The sequence below is a fragment of the Saccharomyces eubayanus genome, chromosome IX (genome assembly GCF_001298625.1).
Source record: "Saccharomyces eubayanus strain FM1318 chromosome IX, whole genome shotgun sequence".
Taxonomy (NCBI): Eukaryota; Fungi; Ascomycota; class Saccharomycetes; order Saccharomycetales; family Saccharomycetaceae; genus Saccharomyces; species Saccharomyces eubayanus.
In genome coordinates this window covers 201860-225544 of record NC_030984.1, presented here as the reverse complement: position 1 = coordinate 225544, position 23685 = coordinate 201860, and the positions used below count along the sequence as shown (strand labels likewise).

General features: G+C 42.6%; 13 protein-coding genes and 1 non-coding gene across 14 annotated transcripts; 12 read left to right on the top strand and 2 right to left on the bottom strand.

The window, feature by feature from the left end:
- Positions 1-157: 157 nt before the first annotated feature.
- DI49_2726 (uncharacterized protein) lies at positions 158-2029 on the top strand (the record flags this gene model as incomplete). The annotated part of the gene is made up of 1 exon (XM_018365839.1): positions 158-2029. The coding sequence occupies one exon, from the start codon at positions 158-160 to the stop codon at positions 2027-2029; it is 1872 nt and encodes a 623-aa protein (XP_018221557.1).
- Positions 2030-2151: 122 nt separating this feature from the next.
- VHR1 (Vhr1p) lies at positions 2152-4059 on the bottom strand (the record flags this gene model as incomplete). The annotated part of the gene is made up of 1 exon (XM_018365838.1): positions 2152-4059. The coding sequence occupies one exon, from the start codon at positions 4057-4059 to the stop codon at positions 2152-2154; it is 1908 nt and encodes a 635-aa protein (XP_018221556.1).
- A 1092-nt stretch (positions 4060-5151) lies between these two features.
- On the bottom strand, positions 5152-5233 carry DI49_2724. The gene has a single exon. It is a non-coding gene; the product is annotated as a tRNA-Ser (tRNA).
- A 402-nt stretch (positions 5234-5635) lies between these two features.
- On the top strand, positions 5636-6130 carry RGI2 (Rgi2p; the record flags this gene model as incomplete). Its single annotated transcript, XM_018365837.1, has 1 exon — positions 5636-6130. The coding sequence occupies one exon, from the start codon at positions 5636-5638 to the stop codon at positions 6128-6130; it is 495 nt and encodes a 164-aa protein (XP_018221555.1).
- Positions 6131-6640: 510 nt separating this feature from the next.
- On the top strand, positions 6641-7549 carry SNP1 (U1 snRNP complex subunit SNP1; the record flags this gene model as incomplete). The annotated part of the gene is made up of 1 exon (XM_018365836.1): positions 6641-7549. The coding sequence occupies one exon, from the start codon at positions 6641-6643 to the stop codon at positions 7547-7549; it is 909 nt and encodes a 302-aa protein (XP_018221554.1).
- A 189-nt stretch (positions 7550-7738) lies between these two features.
- ARC15 (Arc15p) lies at positions 7739-8203 on the top strand (the record flags this gene model as incomplete). The annotated part of the gene is made up of 1 exon (XM_018365835.1): positions 7739-8203. The coding sequence occupies one exon, from the start codon at positions 7739-7741 to the stop codon at positions 8201-8203; it is 465 nt and encodes a 154-aa protein (XP_018221553.1).
- A 253-nt stretch (positions 8204-8456) lies between these two features.
- On the top strand, positions 8457-9452 carry YRB2 (Yrb2p; the record flags this gene model as incomplete). Its single annotated transcript, XM_018365834.1, has 1 exon — positions 8457-9452. One exon carries the CDS (start codon positions 8457-8459, stop codon positions 9450-9452), a length of 996 nt encoding a protein of 331 aa, XP_018221552.1.
- A 976-nt stretch (positions 9453-10428) lies between these two features.
- FIS1 (Fis1p) lies at positions 10429-10896 on the top strand (the record flags this gene model as incomplete). Its single annotated transcript, XM_018365833.1, has 1 exon — positions 10429-10896. One exon carries the CDS (start codon positions 10429-10431, stop codon positions 10894-10896), a length of 468 nt encoding a protein of 155 aa, XP_018221551.1.
- A 653-nt stretch (positions 10897-11549) lies between these two features.
- Positions 11550-14159, top strand: RNR3 (ribonucleotide-diphosphate reductase subunit RNR3; the record flags this gene model as incomplete). Its single annotated transcript, XM_018365832.1, has 1 exon — positions 11550-14159. One exon carries the CDS (start codon positions 11550-11552, stop codon positions 14157-14159), a length of 2610 nt encoding a protein of 869 aa, XP_018221550.1.
- Positions 14160-14497: 338 nt separating this feature from the next.
- Positions 14498-16531, top strand: DI49_2717 (uncharacterized protein; the record flags this gene model as incomplete). The annotated part of the gene is made up of 1 exon (XM_018365831.1): positions 14498-16531. One exon carries the CDS (start codon positions 14498-14500, stop codon positions 16529-16531), a length of 2034 nt encoding a protein of 677 aa, XP_018221549.1.
- Positions 16532-16789: 258 nt separating this feature from the next.
- Positions 16790-19204, top strand: SEC6 (SNARE-binding exocyst subunit SEC6; the record flags this gene model as incomplete). The annotated part of the gene is made up of 1 exon (XM_018365830.1): positions 16790-19204. One exon carries the CDS (start codon positions 16790-16792, stop codon positions 19202-19204), a length of 2415 nt encoding a protein of 804 aa, XP_018221548.1.
- Positions 19205-19866: 662 nt separating this feature from the next.
- On the top strand, positions 19867-20721 carry RPS24B (40S ribosomal protein eS24; the record flags this gene model as incomplete). Its single annotated transcript, XM_018365829.1, has 2 exons — positions 19867-19869; positions 20317-20721. 2 exons carry the CDS (start codon positions 19867-19869, stop codon positions 20719-20721), a joined length of 408 nt encoding a protein of 135 aa, XP_018221547.1.
- A 461-nt stretch (positions 20722-21182) lies between these two features.
- Positions 21183-21983, top strand: MAM33 (Mam33p; the record flags this gene model as incomplete). Its single annotated transcript, XM_018365828.1, has 1 exon — positions 21183-21983. The coding sequence occupies one exon, from the start codon at positions 21183-21185 to the stop codon at positions 21981-21983; it is 801 nt and encodes a 266-aa protein (XP_018221546.1).
- A 269-nt stretch (positions 21984-22252) lies between these two features.
- On the top strand, positions 22253-23608 carry PCI8 (Pci8p; the record flags this gene model as incomplete). Its single annotated transcript, XM_018365827.1, has 1 exon — positions 22253-23608. The coding sequence occupies one exon, from the start codon at positions 22253-22255 to the stop codon at positions 23606-23608; it is 1356 nt and encodes a 451-aa protein (XP_018221545.1).
- Positions 23609-23685: the final 77 nt, after the last annotated feature.

Here is a 23685-nt window from a genome sequence, read left to right as displayed (position 1 = left end):
TTAAGGCTTGCATCCACGCTGAGTTGATAGTTAGGTTAACGGCTTTCCTTCTCATACTTGTTTGCTCTAGTTTTCCTTCCTTAGCTGGCCTTGATTCGCAGTCTTGTTAGCTTATATTAGAGTTTGCTGCCACCTACTACGCCACGCCTGCTCAATAATGACTTCTGAATCACACTACAGTGCCAAGTCGGCTGCCTCTGCCAATGCCTTTGTTGCCGGTGCTGCGAATGAAAATACGAAGGCAGGTGCAAACGCAAACGCAAACGCTGCTCCAAAGAAAAAAGTCTACTCTCAGGCAAAAGGCATTTCCATACGAATCGATAATCTCCCTCCGGGCAAGACGTGGGCCCAAGTCAAGTACCTGATTGGCGGGGTCATATACCATACTTACATCCTGCAGGTGAAAATGCTGCCCCCAATGACTTCCATGATCCCTCCCTTCGTCACTTTCCAGAGCTGCATTGTCATTCTGAAAAGCTCCATAGACAAAGAGTCCCTGGAAAACCTGCTGCTCACTTTGAACACCTATCAATGGGACTATCACGACTTGTTTGTGTATCTCTTGCCGTACGCAAACGATTCCATGCCGCTGCGATATTCAGAAGCGAGTGATAACGATCTCGATAGCGCCAATGAGGACATGAACAGATCGGTATCACCCCGGTTCAAAAATCACGTCTCATCCGTCACTCCGCAACCATTCGATTCCGCCCCGTCTTCTCAGTATTTCAATTTCTCACCCGAACTGGGTCTGCAGATGAATGAAAATGGTACGCCTCTTCCCACGCCAATGTCGGTGCCCGTTAGTGTGCCACCACCCCCACCTCATGGCCCCTTCCCAACCTCAATGCTGCCCATCTTGGGCGCTCCGCCAGGTGCCCTTCCGAATATGCAAATGCCCTACCAAGCCACACTGCCTCCATCAACTGCTGCTGCTTCTGGCCCATTGGGCTCTCCCTCGCACTATCCTCGACGTCGGCATTTCTACCACCAGAACCAAAGCCAGTTTCAAAAATACATGCAAAATAACTCCAGAAATTTGGGAACTGGCACAGGCCCCCACCCCCCACATCAGCACCATCTCTCCTCAAGAAACAACAAGATAAACCCATCCTACAATGAAATATCTGCGCTATACAACCTGAACATGGCATCGAATCCCAATACCATTACCGGTTCTAACGCAAATACGAATGGCGAAGACCGTGTTCTTGAAATTGAAGGCGGTGGAGCGATTCCGTCGTCACAGACTCAAATCAACCATAAAAGACTAAAGCACATCTTCAATGAGAAAAGCTTCAGAAAGCAAATGACCAATAGAGGTATGTGGCAGTTGAAAATCTTGGACTTCCCACCTTTCATACCTATAGAACTGGTGGAGAGGATATCTGATTCAGCCTTTACTGAATTGTTGGATCAAGGGAAATACACTGTTATTGAGATCAGGGAAAAGGGCCAATTAGAGAAATTTGGGAGACTAAGATGGACTGTTCTAAAAGATTTTATTAAGCTAAAATGCCCGAAGCTACTGCAGTTGCAAGAAAGGCAATTTCTGCAACAACAGCGGAACGACGTTTCTTTGCTCAATGAGTCGATAGACGCATTGAAGATATCAGAAAATGAGAACGCCGGTAAGAATATGAATAACGGTACATACGCGAATGGCGGGTCTCGGTCATCGATAAATAACACAAGAGAGTTTTACGTGGGGGTTTATGAGGACCATGAAGAGTCAACTCTGTTAAAATTCGAACTACCGAACGACGAGTTGGTGGAATTTAACAAACACGTGCAGAATATCTCAACGCTGGGTGAAGACACTTCTGAGTTGGAAGATAACAACCATGCCAAATACTTCAGGGTCAGCGCAATTGTGTACAACGCGATCGTCGGGTTCCACGATAAGGAACTGTCCGACTTGACATTCGAATCCTTGCAAGATCAAGAATACTCATTGGGGTATAAGATTCATGTAATGGAACTGCCGCCATTTGACGAGGATGATTTCGAGGATCAGCAGCAATACTAGAGTATGAAAGGGGATATTATTATTTTTATCATACATAGATGTATATATGTGGGGGGAACTCGATATGTGTATATAAAATAAGTAGACAGATGATTATTATTGTTGTTTTTTCTGTGTTCTTATCACAGTAATGGCTGGAAAACCGGCTGGGGCAGATTGCCATTTTGAAAAGAGTTTTTATTTTTGGTGACGGATGGTACAGGTACAGGTTCATTATGATTATTATTATTATTTGCACTGGCAGTGATGCTAATGTTTGCAGTAGGAATAGGGTTATCTTCATTCAATGGTGATTTAGAGATTCTGTTAATGATGTTATCAAAGGCAGTTAAGCTTGATTTTTTCGGATCGTCGTTCTCAGGTGATACCAACGGAATGGGGGGGTTTTCCCCTAAGCATGCCATTTTGGGTAGTTGGATGGGTAGCGGCATGCTATTATCTTGTAAGGGGATGGAAGAAATGTCTCTAATCTCCAAACCAATCTCATTTGTGGAAAATGAATCGAATAATCTCGCTAAAGTTTCATCGTTTAGTAGGTTGTCGTTATGGAAAATACCGAAATTCTTGTTTTTGTTTATTATATTAAATAAATTCTTACAGTTTTCCAGTATTTCAGACACAGTGGGTGGGCCATTACTCAACTGGTGGAACGTGAAGGCTTGCTCGCGATCATTGAATCTTATGATCACCCGACGGTTGACATCTTTATTGGCAGATTGAGGCTTCATGGGCAGCGTGGTTAAGAGCGTGGCTCTATTCGACAATGTGTTATTGTTCATCATTATGTCACTGGGGACGGTGGGAGGACTCCTCTTGACTCTTTTATTAGATGAAGAAGGTGGAGGAGCTGTCGCGCATGAGTTAGCCAAAGGGTATTGGACCATTACTATGTGGTGAATGATTTCACTCAAGGGATAAAGAGTGGGGTCGAACCCGAAATCCTTGACAATGCCACCAATAACCAAATACAGCAATCTCAGCTGAACCTGGGCCGCGGGGAAGTGAGATAAATTATGTCTTGTAGCGGAGCCAAACAGTCTTTGGGACAATAGGGCCAAGTTTTCAGGAGAGCAGGTCTTGGAAGTGATGTATTTCATTGATGAAGATACCAGGTTGGAAAAGAAACGCTCGATGACGAATGCGATGGACATTCGAATTGACATTTCGCCCAGGATCTCGAGATTTGCGTAAAGGTCGATGGACCCTGCGGCTTGCGAAATGTCTTGGCAAGTTCTTGATCTTTGTATCTGTAGCAGTAGTTTTTCCCTCAGGAAGAAGGGCACGGTGGAATCTATGGGGATGCTGGTGGCAACATTGGGCTGCTGGCTGAGCGAAGACATAGCGAAATGAGACAAGTTCGGCCCAATGTACGGGTCCTTGAGAGCTTGTTCCGACAGTGGCACAGCATTCGTAACGAGGTCATGCACTAGCATAGTGACTATATCGTTGTATTTCTGCTGAGTCGAAGTGACCGGCGGCGAAGGGTCCATTTGCGGATACACGTTTGGCAGAATGCGCCCGCTATTGTTCTGATGACTCATTAGAGGTTGAAACTTTCCTGGATACTGGAAATCTGTAGTTTGGTTGGAAGAAGGTAAAAACTCAGAATTGGTGTGGTGGTAAATGGACGGAGAAATCTCATCGTCGGAAGTAGAATTCGACGAAGAGATGTTACCGTTGCCGCCGTTACCGTTGGCTATACTCAAGGCGTAACGCTTCTTTGACCGCTTTCTGTTTCTCCTCACGGATTGCACTGCGGCGGTTACCAACTTCTCAAATTCCTTGGAGCAACTCACAGGGTATCCGAACTCGGTCCTTAATATGGTGGCGATCTGCTTGATGTTCTGGTCTTGTTCGCTTGCCTTGTATTGGCTTAGCTGAAATTTGTCTATCAACTCCAGTCTTCTGCTCGAAAACAGTTTCCATTTTTTTTCATCGTTGAAGTTCAGTAGCTCCCTGATCTTGTGGGTAGCCCCATTCCCAGAAGACTTGTTTATTCTATACTGGGTAAAAGTAGGAGGACCGTTCATTTAGGAGGGGCAAAGGGAATATAGAGAACGAAAAAGAAGAAGAAGAGAGAATAGTAGAAAGAAGAATGAAAAAAAAGCTTTATATTATAACTATAACTGACCGGGGGAAAAGAAGAAAGGGTAATGCGGACGAGTTGATGCTAAGATGCGATGGGCAGGATAGAAGAAAAGAGAGAAGACGAAGAAGAAGTAGAAAAAAATAAAAATGAAAAAAAGTAAATGCTAGTAGTTTTTGTACGATCTGGAAAAAGGGAAGGGCTAGTTGAGAACTGAACAGAATTAAACTAAATTGATACTAGGAAATACTGACTTTCACCCACACAAGTACCGGAGATCCAAAAGAGTAAGAACCGAGGAAGACGACGCATTGATTTATACTAAAAAAATAAAAAAAATAAAAAAAAGCAAAACTAAGATTATACTGAGAGCATTTCAGGGAAGATATGGCTCACACTTTCGCTGAAGGAAACCCGACGATGGAATACTTTCTTTCCCAGCTATAATCTGTCACAAAATGCACTGTACGTAAACGTAATCTGCCCACTCAACTTCGCAGCTTCAACTCGGGTCTTGCTGCCTTGAGCGGGAAGGAAAGAAGGAAAGAAAGAAAGAAAGAAAAAGAAACGGATTGTTTAACCCGAGGGGCGCAGGGCCAGGGGAACTAACAAGAAAAACGATCAAAAGTCATAGTCACCCACGGAAAAGCGACGGGCCGTTCCGTGGTTGCTACCCGTCCGCCGCCCATTCTCAGGGCGGCCATATGCTCGGCATTCCGACGTTCCGCGGAATGCCGACGCGATCGACTTATCCCCGGCCCCGCAGGAGTCGCCGTGTGCGTGCATAATGAATGACTCTTGTGTCGCGCTGGCGCTGACCGCGGCTTTCTGCTTTTCTCCGCGCAAAGCAGAGTTCGCGCGGATATAAGCGGACTTCCGAAGGGAGTCCGAAGGGAGTCCGCGGTACATGTGAAAAAGCGAGCGCGGTGTGCTTCGGTGCGCGGGTTAACCTGCGGACCATGCCTTCAAAGGCGGCAATGAAGAGGAAGGTGGGTGAGTGGAGGAGGTGCGGACAAAAAAACAAAAAAAAAAGTAACGACACCAGCAGGATTTGAACCAGCGCGGGCAGAGCCCAACAGATTTCAAGTCTGTCGCCTTAACCACTCGGCCATAGTGCCTAAGATACTATCAGTAGTCGGGATTCCGAGATACTGTTGCAACCTCTTGCGGATGCGATGGTGGACTGGTCTGGTCTCGCTTATGTTGAGGCGAGGCTGCGCGGCTATACGGCTGAACGACGAGGACAAAGGGGCGGAATGACTGTGCGGGGTCAGCTCCATTGCGGTTGGGGTATTTCTCATGGCTTTACTCTTGGAAGTGGCGGTGGAGCTTCGTGCGTATATAAGATTTGTCGGCGTGAGTTTAGTTCCTTACTGGTGTTCTCTGTTTTACTCTTTTCCGGTCTCCTCTCATGTCTCCATCGGAAAGGTAGATAGATCTTGGCTCATTCATCTTTCCAGACATACTCAAAGGCTGCACAGCAACGCGCTATATATAACAAAGTATTCTAAACAGCAGTAATGGTGAAAAAAGACAAGAAGGCAAAGGGCCCAAAGATGTCCACTATTACCACCAAAAGCGGCGAGTCTCTGAAGGTTTTTGAGGATCTGCACGATTTTGGAACCTACTTGAAAAATGAGACGGAGGACCAGGAGTTCGACCATGTCCACTGCCAATTGAAGTACTATCCGCCATTTGTGTTGCATGACGCGCATGACGACCCTGAGAAGATCAAGGAGACTGCCAATTCGCACTCCAAGAAGTTCGTGCGCCATCTCCACCAGCATGTGGAGAAGCACCTGCTCATGGACATCAAGACTGCCATCAACAAGCCCGAATTGAAGTTCCACGACAAGAAGAAGCAGGAGTCGTTTGACAAGATCATCTGGAATTATGGCGAAGAAACAGAGCTGAACGCCAAGAAATTCAAGGTCTCGGTCGAAGTCACGTGCAACCACGACGGTGCCATGGTGGACGTGGACTACAAGACAGAGCCCGTGCAACCCCTGATCTAGCCGCAGAGGTCGCTTGTTTTTATGAATTAACGAAATTTTTATGGATTAATGAGATGTAAGAAGACAAAGAAAGGAAATCCTTATATATGTATGTTTTTTGTGTACATTAACGTGTTTGTATATATATATTTTTTCTTTTAATATTTTGTCTTCACAACGCAACCTTCCGTTAAAGAATAGTGAGAATAAACGAAAATTAAAAAAATAAAAAAGAATTCGCTCTCGTCCGGTTTCAGAGCTGTCACCGCCGCAATATATACTAGTACACTTCCCTGATACAAGAAGCCAAAAGACTACTGAAAGCGTTCGCAATGCCTCTCTTTCTCGGTCGTTTCTTCCCCCCTCCACCATGAATCTTTTTAGCTCTTTTTATTGTATATGCGCCTTACGGAAAAAAAGAAAAATCAAACATATCGAAAAAAAAATAAAATGGCACAGCTTAGTTAGGTAGGCATCGATTAACGAAATTGTACAAAGAAGCCACGAAAGCAATCAAATACGCCGATCCTGATGAGTTACAATTTATCCAAGTATCCCGACGACGTGTCGAGACTTTTCAGACCTAAGCCGCCCTTGCCCTACAAGAGGCTAACGGATTACCCATACGCCAAGAGGCAAACAAACCCAAATATCACTGGCGTTGCCAATTTGTTGTCCACCCCTTTGAGAAACTATATGGAAGAGTTTCCACAAGGCACCCCCAACAACCACCTACAAGAGTACGAAGAAGTCAAACTCGCCAAGACCAAAAACTCCCAACTGATAAATCAGAGATTGCAAGGTTGGGACCCGAACGCAGACCCTCATATCAAGGACACGGATCCCTACAAAACGATATTCATTGGAAGATTGCCGTACGACCTCAACGAAATCGAACTGCAAAAGCATTTCGCCAAGTTTGGAGAAATTGAGAAAATCAGAATAGTCAAGGACAAGATCACTCAGCAAAACAAAGGCTATGCCTTCATAGTATTCAAGGACCCCATCAGCAGCAAGATGGCTTTCAAGGAAATCGGCGTGCACAGGGGCATCCAAATCAAAGACAGGGTCTGCATAGTCGATATAGAAAGAGGTAGAACCGTCAAGTACTTCAAGCCAAGAAGGTTGGGCGGTGGCCTCGGTGGGAGAGGCTACTCTCACAGAGAGAACAGAATCCCAGGAAGATTTGCGACCGCAACCGCCCCCACTCCCATGGAGAGAATCCACGCTCCCAGGCCGCCACGCAGGGAGCCTTCTTCCTCCACGTACACTCCGGATAGATACACCAGTGTCACCGCAGACACAAGATATCACGCCCACCGGCCCCTGCTTGCCGCAACAGCCCCAACCCCCATTCCCGCGGTCACCTCGGTATACAAGTCCAGAAACTCAAGAACAAGAGAGTCCCAGCCAGCTGCCAAAGAAGTACCAGACTATTGAATGCAATTGTAGCTACTTGGTTGTTGGTTTTCTCGGATTACCCGCACATTTGCCATTTCGCACGCTTTTTTCCCTTCCTTGGCTTTGCCCCTATAACCCAAGAAAAAAACAGCTTTTAGCACAGTGGTGTTTGAATCAAAAGGAGAATAGCGAACATTCACCGCACACAATAGACGTCTGACTGAAACGATGGAAGCTGACTGGAGGAGAATTGATATCGATGCGTTTGACCCGGAAAGCGGTAGGTTGACTGCTGCTGATCTGGTGCCACCATACCCAACCATCGTTACACTACAAGAATTACAGCCTCGAATGAATCAATTGCGTTCGCTGGCCACGAGCGGTGACTCTACGGGGGCCGTCCAATTACTCACAACCGACCCTCCATACAGTGCGGACGCTGCGACAAAGGAACAATATTTCGTGAGCGTGCTTGAAGCATTGACACAGGTCAGACAGGCCGATATTGGTAACGTAGTCAAGGCTTTGAACGACTCCCAGAAGGACGTATTGGTGAAGTACCTTTATAAGGGGATGTCCGTACCTCAGGGCCAGAAACAGGGTGGTGTCTTGCTTGCTTGGTTGGAAAAAATTACCCAAGTCAGCGGTGTCACGCCCATCGTTCATTATATATCGGATAGAAGAACCGTATGATACTACGCAACACAAGCAAGTATATACTCACACATATCTACATACAAAAATTTAAGGAACCCATTCGTAATCTATTTCTATTTGTCTTACTGCCCAAATTTCTTTTTTTGAGTTTTTCAAGAATCGGTATTGCTTAGCGAGATTGAAATTAATACTTGAAATTGAAAAGTTCAATCTAATGCAAAAAAGATAGGACGTCAAACAGATAAATCCCTGAAGAGGACACAGCATACGTACACGCGATATCAGAAGCATGAGCGAGTCCAAGATTGATAGTGCAGTGGATGAAAAGACTAAGGTGCAGCAACCTGCGGTTAAAGAAACCATTGATGAACTAGATAAAACTCCCAAGAGACCAAGGGAAGAAGCACAGGATGAAGAGAGGGAAGAAACGAGTGAGAAACCAGAACCATCCAACGCTGATGAGGAAAAGAAGAAGGATGATGACGACGAGCAAGAGGCGTCTTCGCACAAAAAAACAAAGACCGACGATGCAAAAGTTGTTGACAAGCAATCATCTAAAGATGCTAGTAAGGTTGAAGATGAAGAAAGAAAGGATAAATTCGTGTTTGGTGCGGCATCCAATTTCGGAACTGGGTTCGGTGTCGCTAAGGGGGACACCAAGAACGAGAAAACAACCAACGCCAACTCTTCATCGGCGTCCAATACAACTACAAAGAAGCCATTTGCATTTGGTTCAGGTTTGTCGTTTGGCAGCGGCTTCAGCATATTGAAAAGCAAGAACGACAATGACAGCGAAAACGGAAAGAAAGTTGCTGACGATAAGGGAAAAGTCAACAGCGACTCTGAGCAGCGGGCAAAGACGTCAGAAGCCCCAAGCGACGCAGCAAGACCTCTCAAACTGCAAAAGCAAGATATCAAATCCGGCGAAGAGTCAGAGGAGTGCATATACCAAGTCAACGCTAAACTGTACCAGCTCTCCAAGATAGAAGAAGGCTGGAAGGAAAGAGGCGTTGGTGTAATTAAAGTTAACAAAAGTAAAAAGGATGAAGAAAAGACCCGTATAGTCATGAGATCTCGTGGTATCTTGAAAGTCATTTTGAACATTCAATTGGTCAAAGGGTTCACCGTGCAAAAGGGATTCACCGGTTCGTTGCAAAGCGAGAAATTCATAAGATTGTTGGCCGTGGACGACAACGGCGACCCTGCACAATATGCCATCAAGACTGGTAAAAAGGAGACCACAGACGAATTGTACAACACTATAGTCAAGTCTGTTCCTAAATAAGTAAAAATAAAAATAATAAAAATGAAATATATTACAATAAAATAGATCAGCTTTGTTTGACAAATGCTATACTACATATAGTGGCGCCCTGGACACCGCCAAACTGGAAGACGGGATAGTTTATCGTTTTCCACATTTTCAGTTTGTCGGTCTCTATGATCTGCACCAGCTCATCCTGCGTAAAATTGCAAGACGTGATCAAGAAAATACCGTCCTTTTCCAGGATTTTCTCCACCACTCCGGCATACACCTCGACCACGTCAAGCTCGCCGTTAATCTTCATACCACTCAACGAAATGGCGTCCAAGGTCCCTTTATCCAGCACGATGTCGAATTTGCCCGGACTCCAATCGGCGCTAAAGATATCCGCTTGCTCGAAACTGACGAACTCTTCCACGCCGGTGGCCTCAGCTATGCTAGTGGCGAGCCTGACGCTTTCTTCAGAGTAGTCTATCCCGACCAGCTTCCCCTGGAATTCCGTCTCGTGCAATTCGAACAGCAAGTGGCCATTCCCAGTGCCCAGGTCCACCACAGACGCATCTTCGGTAATCCTGTGCGCACCGATGTTGTCTACCATGAAATCGATCATCTTCTGTTCCGCATCACTGTCGCTGAACCAACAGTCTCCCGTATCTTGCGGGTTTTGCCTAAAATTCTCCAGCTCTAAGGCATACAATTCATCCCAGTACTTCTTCGTCCCCAGCTTCGAGGTGCTCAATTCTGCGGTGTCCTGCATCTGGCCTGTATCTCACTCGACCCGGTTTCATGCTGCGTGCTCGAGAAACAAGCTCATCGGTTTTTTTCCACATCTTTCTTAGACCAATATATTTTCCGCCTTTACACTGGACACCGCACAGCGGGCCCCTTTCAAGGCGAAGTTGCCGTTAATCTGCGCAAGAGCTACCTACCATATATAACGAGCTAGCGACACATAAATAGCACACCAGAAACAGAACTACCAGAACACAAAACAAGAATGACGAAGATCGATTTCTGGCCCACGCTGAAGGACGCATACGAACCGCTGTACCCCCAGCAACTGGAAATACTGCGCCAGCAGGTGGTCTCCGAGGGGGGGCCCACGGCGACTATCCAGTCAAGGTTCAACTACTCATGGGGCCTGATCAAGTCCACGGACGTGAATGACGAACGGCTCGGCGTGAAGATCCTCACGGATATCTACAAGGAGGCCGAGTCCCGCAGACGGGAGTGCTTGTACTACCTGACGATCGGCTGCTACAAGCTGGGCGAGTACTCTATGGCCAAGCGATACGTAGACACTCTCTTCGAACACGAGCGTAACAACAAGCAGGTGGCTGCGTTGAAAAGCATGGTTGAGGACAAGATTCAGAAGGAAACCCTCAAGGGCGTCGTCGTCGCAGGAGGCGTGCTGGCAGGTGCTGTGGCCGTAGCCAGCTTCTTCCTGAGGAATAAAAGAAGGTAACGAACAAGCACATACGTATATACGTACGTACGTACGTACGTATATACATACATACTCACATACATACTCACACACATACTCACATACAAAAACGCGTAAACACATAACAAATAGCTTTCAGCGGGAAAAGAGGCCCGCTGTGGTCTGCACCAGCAACAGAGGAAGCCCTCGCTCGTTCTTGGCTGCTGCTTTTCCCAAAACAGCAAAAAAAGCCCAGTTATCAGCCTGCGGTTGTCCCAGCAACATGGCGTGCTGCTGTTCTTTGTTCTCTTTTTTTTCACAGTTGTCGCAGCAACGGCACCTGGCCGTCGCTCAAACAGGCAAAAAGTGGTTGCCATGGCGAGGGTCAAACGACAGAATGGGAAAAAAAGAACAATGAATGGCCTATTGTGATTTATGGTGTGGGCCCGTACTGTGGTATAGTGTTCTGAGCTGGTGCTGACGCGTTTTATGTTTCCAGTTGACGTGCTTTCTCATTGTTTCGTGTTCTTCTGCAAACGTATATAAACGTACCGCTTTTGCCTTCTTTTGCCTTCTTCGTTGCCTTTTCCCTTGTCTAATCTCATCTCATCTCATCTCATTTCTGGGTTTTTAACAGTAAGCCCAAGCAACAAGAACAACAGCCACAGCTCAAACACACCACAGCCACATAGATGTTCGTTATTAAGAGAGACGGCCGCCAAGAGCCCGTGCAATTCGATAAAATCACCTCCCGTATCACCCGTTTGTCATACGGGCTGGATCCCAACCGTATCGACGCTGTAAAAGTCACCCAACGTATCATCTCCGGTGTGTACTCCGGTGTCACCACCGTCGAACTGGACAACCTGGCTGCCGAGACATGTGCATACATGACCACGGTGCACCCTGATTACGCCACGTTGGCCGCTAGAATTGCCATCTCCAACTTACATAAGCAGACCACAAAGCAGTTCTCCAAGGTCATTGAGGACTTGCACGACTGGGTCAACCCTGCCACGGGGAAGCATGCCCCTATGATTTCGGATGAAGTCTACAATATTGTCATGGAAAACAAAGATACGCTGAACTCGGCCATCGTGTACGACAGAGATTTCAAGTACACCTATTTTGGGTTTAAGACTCTGGAACGTTCCTACCTGCTAAGACTAGACGGTGAAGTGGCCGAACGTCCCCAACATTTGGTCATGCGTGTGGCCCTAGGTATTCACGGCAGCGATATCGAGTCCGTGCTGAAGACTTACAACTTGATGTCGTTGAGATACTTCACCCACGCTTCCCCCACACTATTTAATGCCGGTACGCCACATCCTCAAATGTCTTCTTGTTTCCTGATTGCCATGAAGGACGACTCCATTGAAGGTATTTACGACACTTTGAAAGAGTGTGCCATGATTTCCAAGACTGCAGGTGGTGTTGGTCTTCATATCAACAATATTCGTTCCACAGGCTCTTATATTGCAGGTACCAACGGTACTTCAAACGGGTTGATTCCCATGATCCGTGTCTTCAACAACACTGCACGTTACGTGGACCAAGGTGGTAACAAGAGACCCGGTGCCTTTGCCCTTTTCTTGGAGCCATGGCATGCAGACATCTTCGACTTTGTCGATATCAGAAAGACTCATGGTAAGGAAGAAATTCGTGCAAGAGATTTGTTCCCTGCTCTATGGATTCCCGATCTTTTCATGAAGCGTGTCGAAGAGGATGGGGCCTGGACCTTATTCTCACCAAGTGCTGCCCCAGGTTTGGACGACGTTTGGGGTGAAGAATTCGAAGAGCTATATACCCGTTACGAAAGAGAAGGTCGTGGTAAAACCATCAAGGCTCAAAAGGTATGGTACGCCATCTTGCAAGCACAAACAGAAACCGGTACACCCTTCATGGTTTATAAGGATGCCTGTAACAGAAAGACCAACCAACAAAACCTGGGTACCATCAAATCGTCAAACTTGTGTTGCGAAATCGTCGAGTATTCTTCCCCAGATGAAACTGCTGTTTGTAATTTAGCTTCCATTGCTCTACCAGCATTCGTTGAGACTTCGGAAGATGGTAAAACGGCGACCTACAATTTCCAAAGTTTACATGACATTGCTAAAGTCATCACTCATAACTTGAATAGAGTCATCGACCGTAACTATTATCCAGTGCCAGAGGCTAGAAACTCTAACATGAAACATAGACCTATTGCCCTGGGGGTTCAAGGTTTGGCCGATACTTATATGATGCTGCGTTTACCATTTGAATGTGAAAAAGCTCAAATACTTAATAAACAAATTTTCGAAACTATTTACCATGCTACCCTTGAAGCTTCTTGTGAGTTAGCTCAAAAGGAAGGTAAATATTCCACTTTTGAAGGCTCTCCTGCCTCTAAGGGTATTTTACAGTTCGACATGTGGAATGCTAAGCCATTTGGCATGTGGGATTGGGACACTTTGAAGAAGGACATTGTGAAACATGGGTTAAGAAACTCTTTAACCATGGCCCCAATGCCAACCGCTTCAACATCCCAAATTCTTGGGTACAATGAGTGTTTCGAACCAGTCACTTCAAACATGTACTCTCGTCGTGTCTTATCTGGTGAATTCCAAGTCGTCAATCCATACTTACTACGTGATTTAGTCGATCTGGGCATTTGGGATGATAGTATGAAACAATATTTGATTACTCAAAATGGTTCCATTAAAGATTTACCAAACGTTCCTCAAGATTTGAAAGATCTATATAAAACTGTCTGGGAAATCTCTCAAAAGACTATTATCAACATGGCTGCTGATCGTTCCATTTACATTGATCAATCCCACTCCTTGAATTTGTTCCTACAATCACCATCAATGGGTAAAATTACAAGTATGCATTTCTACGGTTGGAAGAAGGGTTTGAAGACGGGTATGTACTACTTGAGAACACAAGCCGCTTCTGCAGCCATTCAATTTACCATTGATCAAGATGTTGCCGATCAAGCCGCTACACATGTTGCATCCACTGCAGAATTGAATCGTCCCGTTTATATCCCAACTGGTACCAAATTCTCCGATAAGGAGGCCGCAGAAGCAACTACTGAAACCTTGGATAATGACAAGGAAACATCTCCCGTTCCATCTGAACCATCTTCTGTCTCTAGTGGTATGTCGAACATGAAACTGGAAGACGGAGCTTGCCCTTCAGTTCCAACAGAAAACATCAAAGAGGATTCTGGAGACAAAAAATGTGACATATATAATGAAAAAGTGATTGCTTGCAGTGCCCCCACACCAGAAGCCTGTGAATCATGTTCCGGTTAATTTCTTAAATTGAACACTTTTCCTCCCTCTGTTTACTCTAGGGGGTTTCGTTTTGTTATTATGTATCGAACCTCCATTACATATAAAAATATTTAAAAATGAACATATACACCACCATGTACGCTAATAAAAAAACTGTATTCCTTTCAAATTCTCTTCTTTAGTAGTTCTATAAATAATTTCCAGATTTACCGTCGCAAAAAACTCTGGGGTGCGGAAAAAAAGACGAAATGTCGTAAAGGGCGTCAATTACCATATCATAACTTGGCTCGAGAATTACCGTCCAGTCCAGATTCAACTTGGGAAGAGTAGATCAGCACAGATCAGCATCAGGCCGAATGGGTGTACATTTCGATGATAATGCTAATACAACTTGGGATGCCGCAGATCCCAACCTTTTGAGTGGATCAGAAGGACAGCATCAGAGAACTGAGTCCATACCATTGCGGGACCTTTCAAACGCTGACGTGGAAAACGTGCCTAACGAAGAGGAAGGCGAAGGCAGCAAGCCCAAATGGTTATTACTAAAGAGGAAAAACCCCATACAAAAGTTTTTTGAAAGAGTTTGGAATGGCCCTGTTGAACCTAGCGATGAACCGCCTAGCTTTCCCCAACGATGGGGGTGGTTGAAGAGGATAGAGGAATTTCCACAGACTACTTTTAAAGCTATAATTCCGAATAAATTCATACGGTTGTTACTGCTGATTGCGTACTGCTGCTTTTGGATTCGTATTTTTTATTTCCTCATATACCCATATCTCATCAAACCACCGTATTTCCATCCGAGCGATGGCTCCGAAAAGATACCCATATTGTCTTTAAGTTGCAACTCCTATTTGAACTGGGAAGGTACCAATAACGCTTGTGGTTTGAATGCCAAAAACTGTGGCCCATTTGATGATAAAGAATACATGGTCAGATGCCCAGCTTTGTGCGATAGAGGCGGTTGGACTTACTCAGCTATTGCCGTTGGAAAAAGAAGAGTCAAATATACAGGATATGAAATTGGCGGAGGTGCTTTATTTAGTGAAGAAGACCCAATGGCCCTTTCTTACCCTTATAGAAGCGACTCCTATCCATGTGGAGCCGCAGTGCATGCAGGTGTTATTTCTCCATTTTTTGGTGGTTGTACCAAAGTTTCCATGCAGGGACCCCAAAATTCCTTTCCATCAAGAAAGGGGATATATAACACAGGGTTTTCCATAGCTTTTGATTCATTTTTCCCCGGTTCTTATTCATTTAGAGATATTCAAGGTGGTATTTCGTCCGGTTGTTATGATCCACGAGCCGCTGTGGTGGCATTAAATATTGTTTTTGGATTACCAGTATTTTACTTGTATGATAGTATCTATGGGTACTGGATAAACACAATAGTGGGCTATTGGACACTCGTATTATCGTTAGACCCTCCTTTATTAACGGACGCTCATGATCCAACGAGCGTGTATGAGCTATTCAGTGTAGGTTTCCAACGACTCCTGCCTTTGTGTTTTGTTCTCTATGTGGTTTGGAAAAGCGCCGTAAAGAGAACCCTAGAGGCCGGCTCTCCTATAGCCAAAGTAATTCTTTGGTACCCGACATTTTGGCTGGGCATTTCGAACAATGTCACTTTTGATAGATTGCCTGTAGACAGGCTTACTACCAAGGATTTGAAAGAACAAGCTGGAGCATTGACCGCTGTTGGTTCCATTGCCGCAACAATTCTTACATGTGCAATTATACAAGCTTACTCACTTTGGAAATCAGGAAGATTCAGAAAGTACTTTAAAATATACATATGTTTCATTGGTGGATTAGTAGCGTTAGGATCCTTACCAGGACTGAATTTAAGAGTGCATCACTACATTTTGGGTTCAGTGCTCGTTCCAGGGTGTGCGACAAGAGGCTCCTCAGCATATTTGTTTCAAGGTGTTTTGGTAGGGCTGATCCTATCTGGGGTAGCAAGGTGGGATTTTGCAAGTATAGTCGAGACAGATGTGGCTCTGTTAAGAGGGGAAGCAGGAGCGTCTTTGAAGCCACCAATTTTGGAATTCGACRATCAGAATCACTCCTTGTCATGGCATCTGAATGCAACCGATTCAGCAATTGATGAGACAGGTAGTATAGATGGATTTTCATTACTTTTGAATGACGTAGAGGTGTACGTAGGTAATAACGACACAGTCAGCATCGATAATCTTCGAATGAAGAATCCACAACTTACAAGAATGATGGACGATGCTCTCGACGCCTCTAACGGAACAATAGACTTGTATTTAAGAGTGGCTCGTGCTTCTGTACGGTCCCCAACAAAAAGAGGCGATTATACAAACGCAGGAATATTACAATGGCCAGAGGGGATGTGGCAAAATCCTGAGCCTGGTGTATCTTAAATAAGAAATATAAACACTTACGTATCACACATAGAATACACTCGATAGACTTCATTTACTGTGGTGATATTTATATCTTTATTGATGCCGCTAGTATTTTCTGATCTAGCCCGGCTACTGAAACATGGAACTGAAAAATAAGAAAAACATCTTAAAGAGCCTGCTAAAGGACACATAAAAAGATTCGATGTAGAAGCAGAATAAAAAGATAACATTGGATCTGAAAGCATATATATTATTTAACAATTGGTTATTACGATGTCTTCCGATCCATTGAAACAAGTTTGCGATCTAATAAAGGGAGACCTATCCCTTGAAAGGGTACGAGATATCAAAGAACAATTACTGAAGGAGAAATCTGTTGTAGAATATCAATTGAATAAAGAATCAGATAAATATTATGGTGAAGTCGAAGAATCTCTTAAACTACTAAATTTGTCCAAAAGCTCGGTCACTTCAATAAAACAACAGATTAATGAGGTTAACAGATTAGGTAATGACAACCGCTTTGCGATTAATCGTTATGATATACTTTTCCAAGCCACAAAACTTTATGAAACAATCAATACCACATCTTCAATATATGACCGGATATGTAACTTCGTTGCATTGATGGACCATATAGAAAGACTATTGGTGACAGAACTGGCGGAGGATGCCCTAGAGACTGGCTGTCCTCATCTTTTAGAAATTCACTTTCTGTTAACCTCAGCACGAGACTTCCAAGAACAAATTACTGTGATGGCTAAAGAAGCTACTGAGGATGCACAACGTACAGTCATGAAGCTGTTTTCGAGACTTTCTGGAATAATATCTAAGTTTGATAAGTTGCTGGATGGACTGACTTATGATGTTGTAGAAATGGCCAGGGCAGGACAAATATCGTTAGCAATCCGCCTTTTTAAAATATACGACCTAGAAGAGAGAGAAGACTTGAGAATTGAAGCCATTAGAAACATTATCAAGAAAAAAGAAATCGAAATTGAAAAATCTATGATAAAAAAACTTCCAAATAGTAAAAACACTGCAAGATTACAAGAGGAGAAACCTACAATTATAGAATATCCGACAAATAAGGGATTATATCAAGAAATAATGAGCGGGACAATTTCGACAAGGACTGCTGCTCGCGGCTACAAGCACTTTCTGATGAATGGTATAAATAATTCGATTTCTGAAATGTTCGGAGAAATGAAAGAAAAATATGTTGGCGATCAAAAATTTGATGTCCTTGATAACATGGACTGGGTTTTTAACGAACTGATTATTGTGAAAGAACATATTGCCAATTGTTGTCCACCACATTGGAACATATTCGATGTATACTTTAATCAGTACTATAAGGAATTACATTCTTTAATTACAGACCTTGTGGAGTCCGAACCAGAAACCATTATCATCCTCGACATTTTGGATTTTGATAAGACGTTTCAAAACACCCTCAAGACTGATTTTGGTTTCACCAAGAACGACATCAAATCTGTTATTGGTGATGAAGAAAAAGAAACATTATTCAAGGATTATTTGAACCTGATTGTTGTTAAGATGACTGAATGGATCGGTAACTTGGAGAAAGCAGAATTCGACGTGTTCTTGGAAAGAAGCACCCCACCACACTCCGATTCAGATGGATTGCTTTTCCTTGATGGGACCAAGACTTGTTTCCAAATGTTTACACAACAAGTGGAAGTAGCAGCAGGTACTAATCAGGCTAAAATTCTTGTTGGTGTGGTTGAAAGATTCAGTAGTTTATTAACAAAGAGACAGAAAAATTGGACTGTCAAGATAAGTGGAGAAATAAAAAAACAAATCAATTACAATCACAAATATGATATAGACCCGGAGGGTATAACTCCGGAAGATGAGTGTGCAGGAGGCTTAGTGGAGTATCTGATTGCAGTATCAAACGATCAAATGAAAGCTGCGGACTACGCCGTTGCCATTTCATCTAAATACGGTAAACTTGTTTCTAAAGTTTACGAAAAGCAAATTACAAATCACCTAGAGGGCACTTTAGATGGATTTGCCGAAGTTGCTCAATGCAGTTCTTTAGGCTTGATCACATTAATGTTCGATGATTTGAGAAAGCCATACCAAGAAATTTTCAGTAAGAATTGGTATGTGGGGAGCCAAGCACAACAGATAGCAGACACACTCGATGAGTATTTATTGGACATTAAACCACAAATGAGCTCTGTGTTATTTGTCAATTTCATAGATAATGTTATTGGTGAAACGATCACAAAATTCTTGAGTGCGTTATCATTTGAGCATTCTTTCAAAAGTAAAAACAATAAATTTTTGGAAGCAATGAAGAGGGATTTCGAAATATTTTATCAACTATTTGTTAAAGTTCTGGATGCTAATGAGAGCAAAGATGTTTTGATCACACAAAATTTTACTGTGATGGAGTTTTTCATGGATCTAAGCTGTGAACCAGTGGATAACATATTGGATATTTGGCAAAAATACCTTGAAGTATATTGGGATTCACGTATAGATTTGCTTGTAGGAATACTAAAGTGCAGAAAGGACGTAGGTAGCTCAGAAAGAAAAAAGATCGTTCAAAAAGCCACAGAAATGTTACAAGAATACCGTCGCAATATGGAAGTCAATGGTGTGGATCGGGAACCAACTTTGATGAGACGGTTTGCGTTGGAATTCGAGAATTAATGGGAATGGAAAGATAGAAGAAAAGAAAACAACCGGTTACATATGATACAGTATAGGTTTTTCCTTATTTATACATTATTGTTATCTAACAGATTATGAACATTTATGCCCTTTTTGTATACTTTAGCCTGGTAAAACATATATCATAGGCCATGCCTTATTGACATCCGGATTATTATACTTTTCCGAGACCGCTACATCTGTACATATCGCGATTCCTTTTTTGAACAGCTACAAAATAGGGATCTTGAAACATTTTTGAATGAAAAATTCCGGGCGGCGGAAGAGATCCCCCCGGCCGCACCCTTGGAAGGAAACGGCACCGAAGGGCTTAGTGGTTCTCTAGGCAGAGGGCTAAGTATCCTAGGTGGACCTGGGACCAGACTCCCACCGGCCCAGCAGCAGTGGCTGGAACATTCAGCTCACGAGACGTTGGTACGCCTGTAGAGACCCTTAGTCGTGACGGTAACGATCTCATTCAATGCCTTTGTGTGTGCATGCGAGTTACCTCAGAGGATCTCTAGCGAATCGCCTGTACTTTCAAGCAAGTTAGTAATTAGATACTGCAGTATTGAAGTGTGGTGATATTTTTGGGAAAACTTTTGAACATTTTATTTGAAGCTCACTGCAAACGCTAAGGTACCTACAGAAGATCAATAAAAATGGTATGTCAAATTTAATAACGCTAATAGTGAAACAGCAGGAAACGAAACAGAAAGCTAGTAGGATGTATACAATACGGGTATTGGAAATGGCAGTAAAGATTTATTCAAACCGAAAAGAAATAGTTTAACGACGCGCTCGTGAAAGTGCATTTAATATTGTGTGTTTAGTAGAAATGAGATCAAGCGTTCAATAAAAAAAAAAACGTAAGGACCAACACAGCGGTTACGTTAACGTTGTCCATATACTTTTAGGAATAACATACGCCTCGAGGCGCACAAATTCTCAGAGCAGGAAAGAATATCAAGAACGCCAATGTAAAAAGGAAAAGTACTACTACAAAAACCCTGAATCGTTTTTTGATTATTTGGATTTGTATAGAATACTAACATGCCATATGAAAAATGATTGGTGAGTCTTCTTCCCATTCATTCCATTTGTTGAAACAGTCTGACGCCGTCACTATTCGTACCAGAAAGGTCATCTCCAACCCATTGTTGGCCAGAAAGCAATTCGTTGTCGACGTCTTGCACCCAAACAGAGCCAACGTCTCCAAGGATGAATTGCGTGAAAAATTGGCTGAAGTCTACAAGGCTGAAAAGGATGCTGTCTCCGTTTTCGGTTTCAGAACTCAATTCGGTGGTGGTAAGTCTGTCGGTTTCGGTTTGATCTACAACTCTGTTGCTGAAGCTAAGAAGTTCGAACCAACCTACAGATTAGTCAGATACGGTTTGGCTGAAAAGGTTGAAAAGGCTTCTAGACAACAAAGAAAGCAAAAGAAGAACAGAGACAAGAAGATCTTCGGTACCGGTAAGAGATTGGCCAAGAAGGTTGCTCGTCGTAACGCTGATTAAGAACATCCCTAGTATATACACATTTTGTATTGGATATGTCCCCATCTACTTTTTTTCTGACGTTCATTTTACCCTTTATTATCTCATCATCGAATCCCTCATAATATAATTCATATTTCTATGTAGGTTGTACAGTTACGTAAACATTTTTTTTTTGCATATAATAAAGCAAAAATTCTCAAAACTATAGAAAGAGCAATTGAATCATATTTTTAGCTCTAGATCTGTGAGGCAAGCATAAAATGATCTCATGTCATCCTGTACCATTATCGTCATTAATGAAAGAATACTTTATTAATACCCGGGGGCGCCCTGATTTTTTCGCTGGAGAGGAAAAGTGAGGCGAACTGAAACTTTTGTCATCGTAAATCTTGGAAGTTCAGTATTCTAGAAATAATAAAGTTATTTTGAGACCTGCCACAGTCACATAGCCGTCTAACCATAAACCATATCCACAAAGAATGTTTCTAAGAAGTCTAAACCGAGTTGTTGCTAAAAGCGTACTAGCTGCCCCTAAGTCTACCGTGGCAAAGTCATCATGGAAAGTTTTAACTGTTGCCAACTCCAAGAGATGTTTCACCCCTGCCACTATCATGAGAAACCAAGAAACCCAAAGAGTAGGTGATATTTTGCAATCCGAACTAAAAATTGAAAATGAAACGTTGCCAGAATCAACTTCGTTGGATTCATTTAACGATTTTTTGAATAAGTACAAATTTTCATTAGTAGAGACTCCAGGTAAGAATGAAGCTGAAATTATCAGAAGAACTGAATCCGGGGAAACCGTTCATGTGTTCTTTGACGTTGCCCAAATTGCTAATTTGCCATACAACAATGCAATGGATGAAAACACTGAAGCAAATGAAGACGGAATCAATGAGGATGATATCGACGCCTTATCAGACAACTTTGCTAACGTCAACGTCGTTATTTCAAAGGAAAATGCAACTGAACCAGCTGTCTCATTTGAGTTGTTAATGAATCTACAAGAAGGCTCATTCTATGTCGATAGTGCTACCCCGTATCCCTCTGTTGATGCTGCTTTGAATCAATCTGCCGAGGCTGAGATTTCAAGAGAGCTAGTATACCACGGTCCACCATTTTCTAACTTGGATGAAGAACTACAAGAATCTCTAGAAGCTTACTTGGAAAGCAGAGGCGTCAATGAAGAACTAGCATCTTTCATTAGTGCATATTCCGAATTCAAAGAAAATACCGAATATATTTCTTGGTTGGAAAAGATGAAGAAGTTTTTCCATTAAACAACGAAATAGAGCTTTTCCTCTTCAACTAATTTGATTGCTTAGCGTATAGCTAATTCCTTTGTAAATAATATATATATAATACACATGTTAATATACTTTCGATAACTATAATCATAATGTCTTGGTCATTTTTTTTCCCCATCACTCACCCTATAATCCCTAATTTCAGATCTATTTTTTAAAAAAGATCAATCTGCAAAGATGACAATCTTGGAATCTACAAAAAATAACTAACCAAAAAGGATCTTCTACACATCTAGAAAATTATGTTTTATGGTGCCAAGGGCCCTCTACTAATTGAACGTATAGGCCATCTACTCTCTACAAATTACGGCAGTAGGGAAGAAAGAAGACAATGGGCCATCCAAGGCATAAACTATTTGCAAGGAATCCAGTACACGAATTCTCCCTATATAGGTCTTTTAATAAAAGAGAGCGGATTAAGACTTCCAGATCAACTTAAAATCCAACTAGTAGGTAAACCGCATTTTTCATTGCTTGGTGGATTCGATGAGAGTACTGCGCAAGACTTAATTTCACATAATTTTAGTAATGCTATATTTCAAATGGAGTCAAAAGAGGTTCCCTTGAGTAAACAATACCAGCACTTAGAGAAAATTACTCAAATATATTTATTATGCCGGAATTTCAAAGGCATTGAAGAAATTGAATATAATTTGAAAAGCTTCACTAATAGCCACGAGAATAATGATAACTTAAAATTCGCCCATAATGAGAAGACGACAATGGTAAAAGACCGAAATAATCACGATATTGCTCAAGAAAATCTTTTTTCACTTATAAGGATACAACTGATGTTCTGCGTTTCATATTTTTTACAGGAAAGGTACTTTGACTGTTGCACGAAATTCTTTCTAATAATAAATTCAGAACCCCTGACGTTGAAAGTCCTTTCAGAATATGTAGACAGCATGGAGTTTATTTCCAAAGAGGAGTTTCTAATGATGATTAATATCTCCGTGCTCATTTCCATTCCGTTGGACAATTATGACGATTTTATTTATTTAAACGATATAAAGCCGTTCTTCCAAATGACACCAGTCCTAATCAAATGTCTCGAATTATTGATCAATACAAACTTTAATCAGTTTTTCCAAGTATGGCATGGTGAAATAAATAGGGTTTGTATGGAAAGCTTTTTTCTAGAACCTAGCTGGTCATCTTCCGCTGCTATTATAATGAGATGCAAGATTTATTTCTTTTATTTGAGAATTTCTAAAAGACTACAGTTTAGTTATTTATCATCCACATTAGGTATTGATCTGGAGGATATTAAAGAAGAACTAACTAATCTGATAGTGTCGGGACAGCTAAATTTCGAAATTGATGATGACGTGATACACTTTGAGGATAGCTCAATCCTGCAAAGTATTATCAACGAAATTGGAAAAAACGGCACCATAATCAACAAGGCCATAGGTGAGCTGAAAAATGAAAACATGGATTTGAAAGACATTATTCAAAGTAATCCCGTACAATATAGTTGTACGAACAATGCAATAAATGCTATCAATAATGAAAGCAGTGAAGATATGGATATAGATGAAGTTATCGATACAAGTGATATCAGCAATACAGAAGACGGTTTATTTGGAAACTGATAGCTCAGAATATGTCGAACAATTGCCCTTTCGTTAAATTCTACAGCTTATGACAGTCCACAACAAAAAGAGAGAAA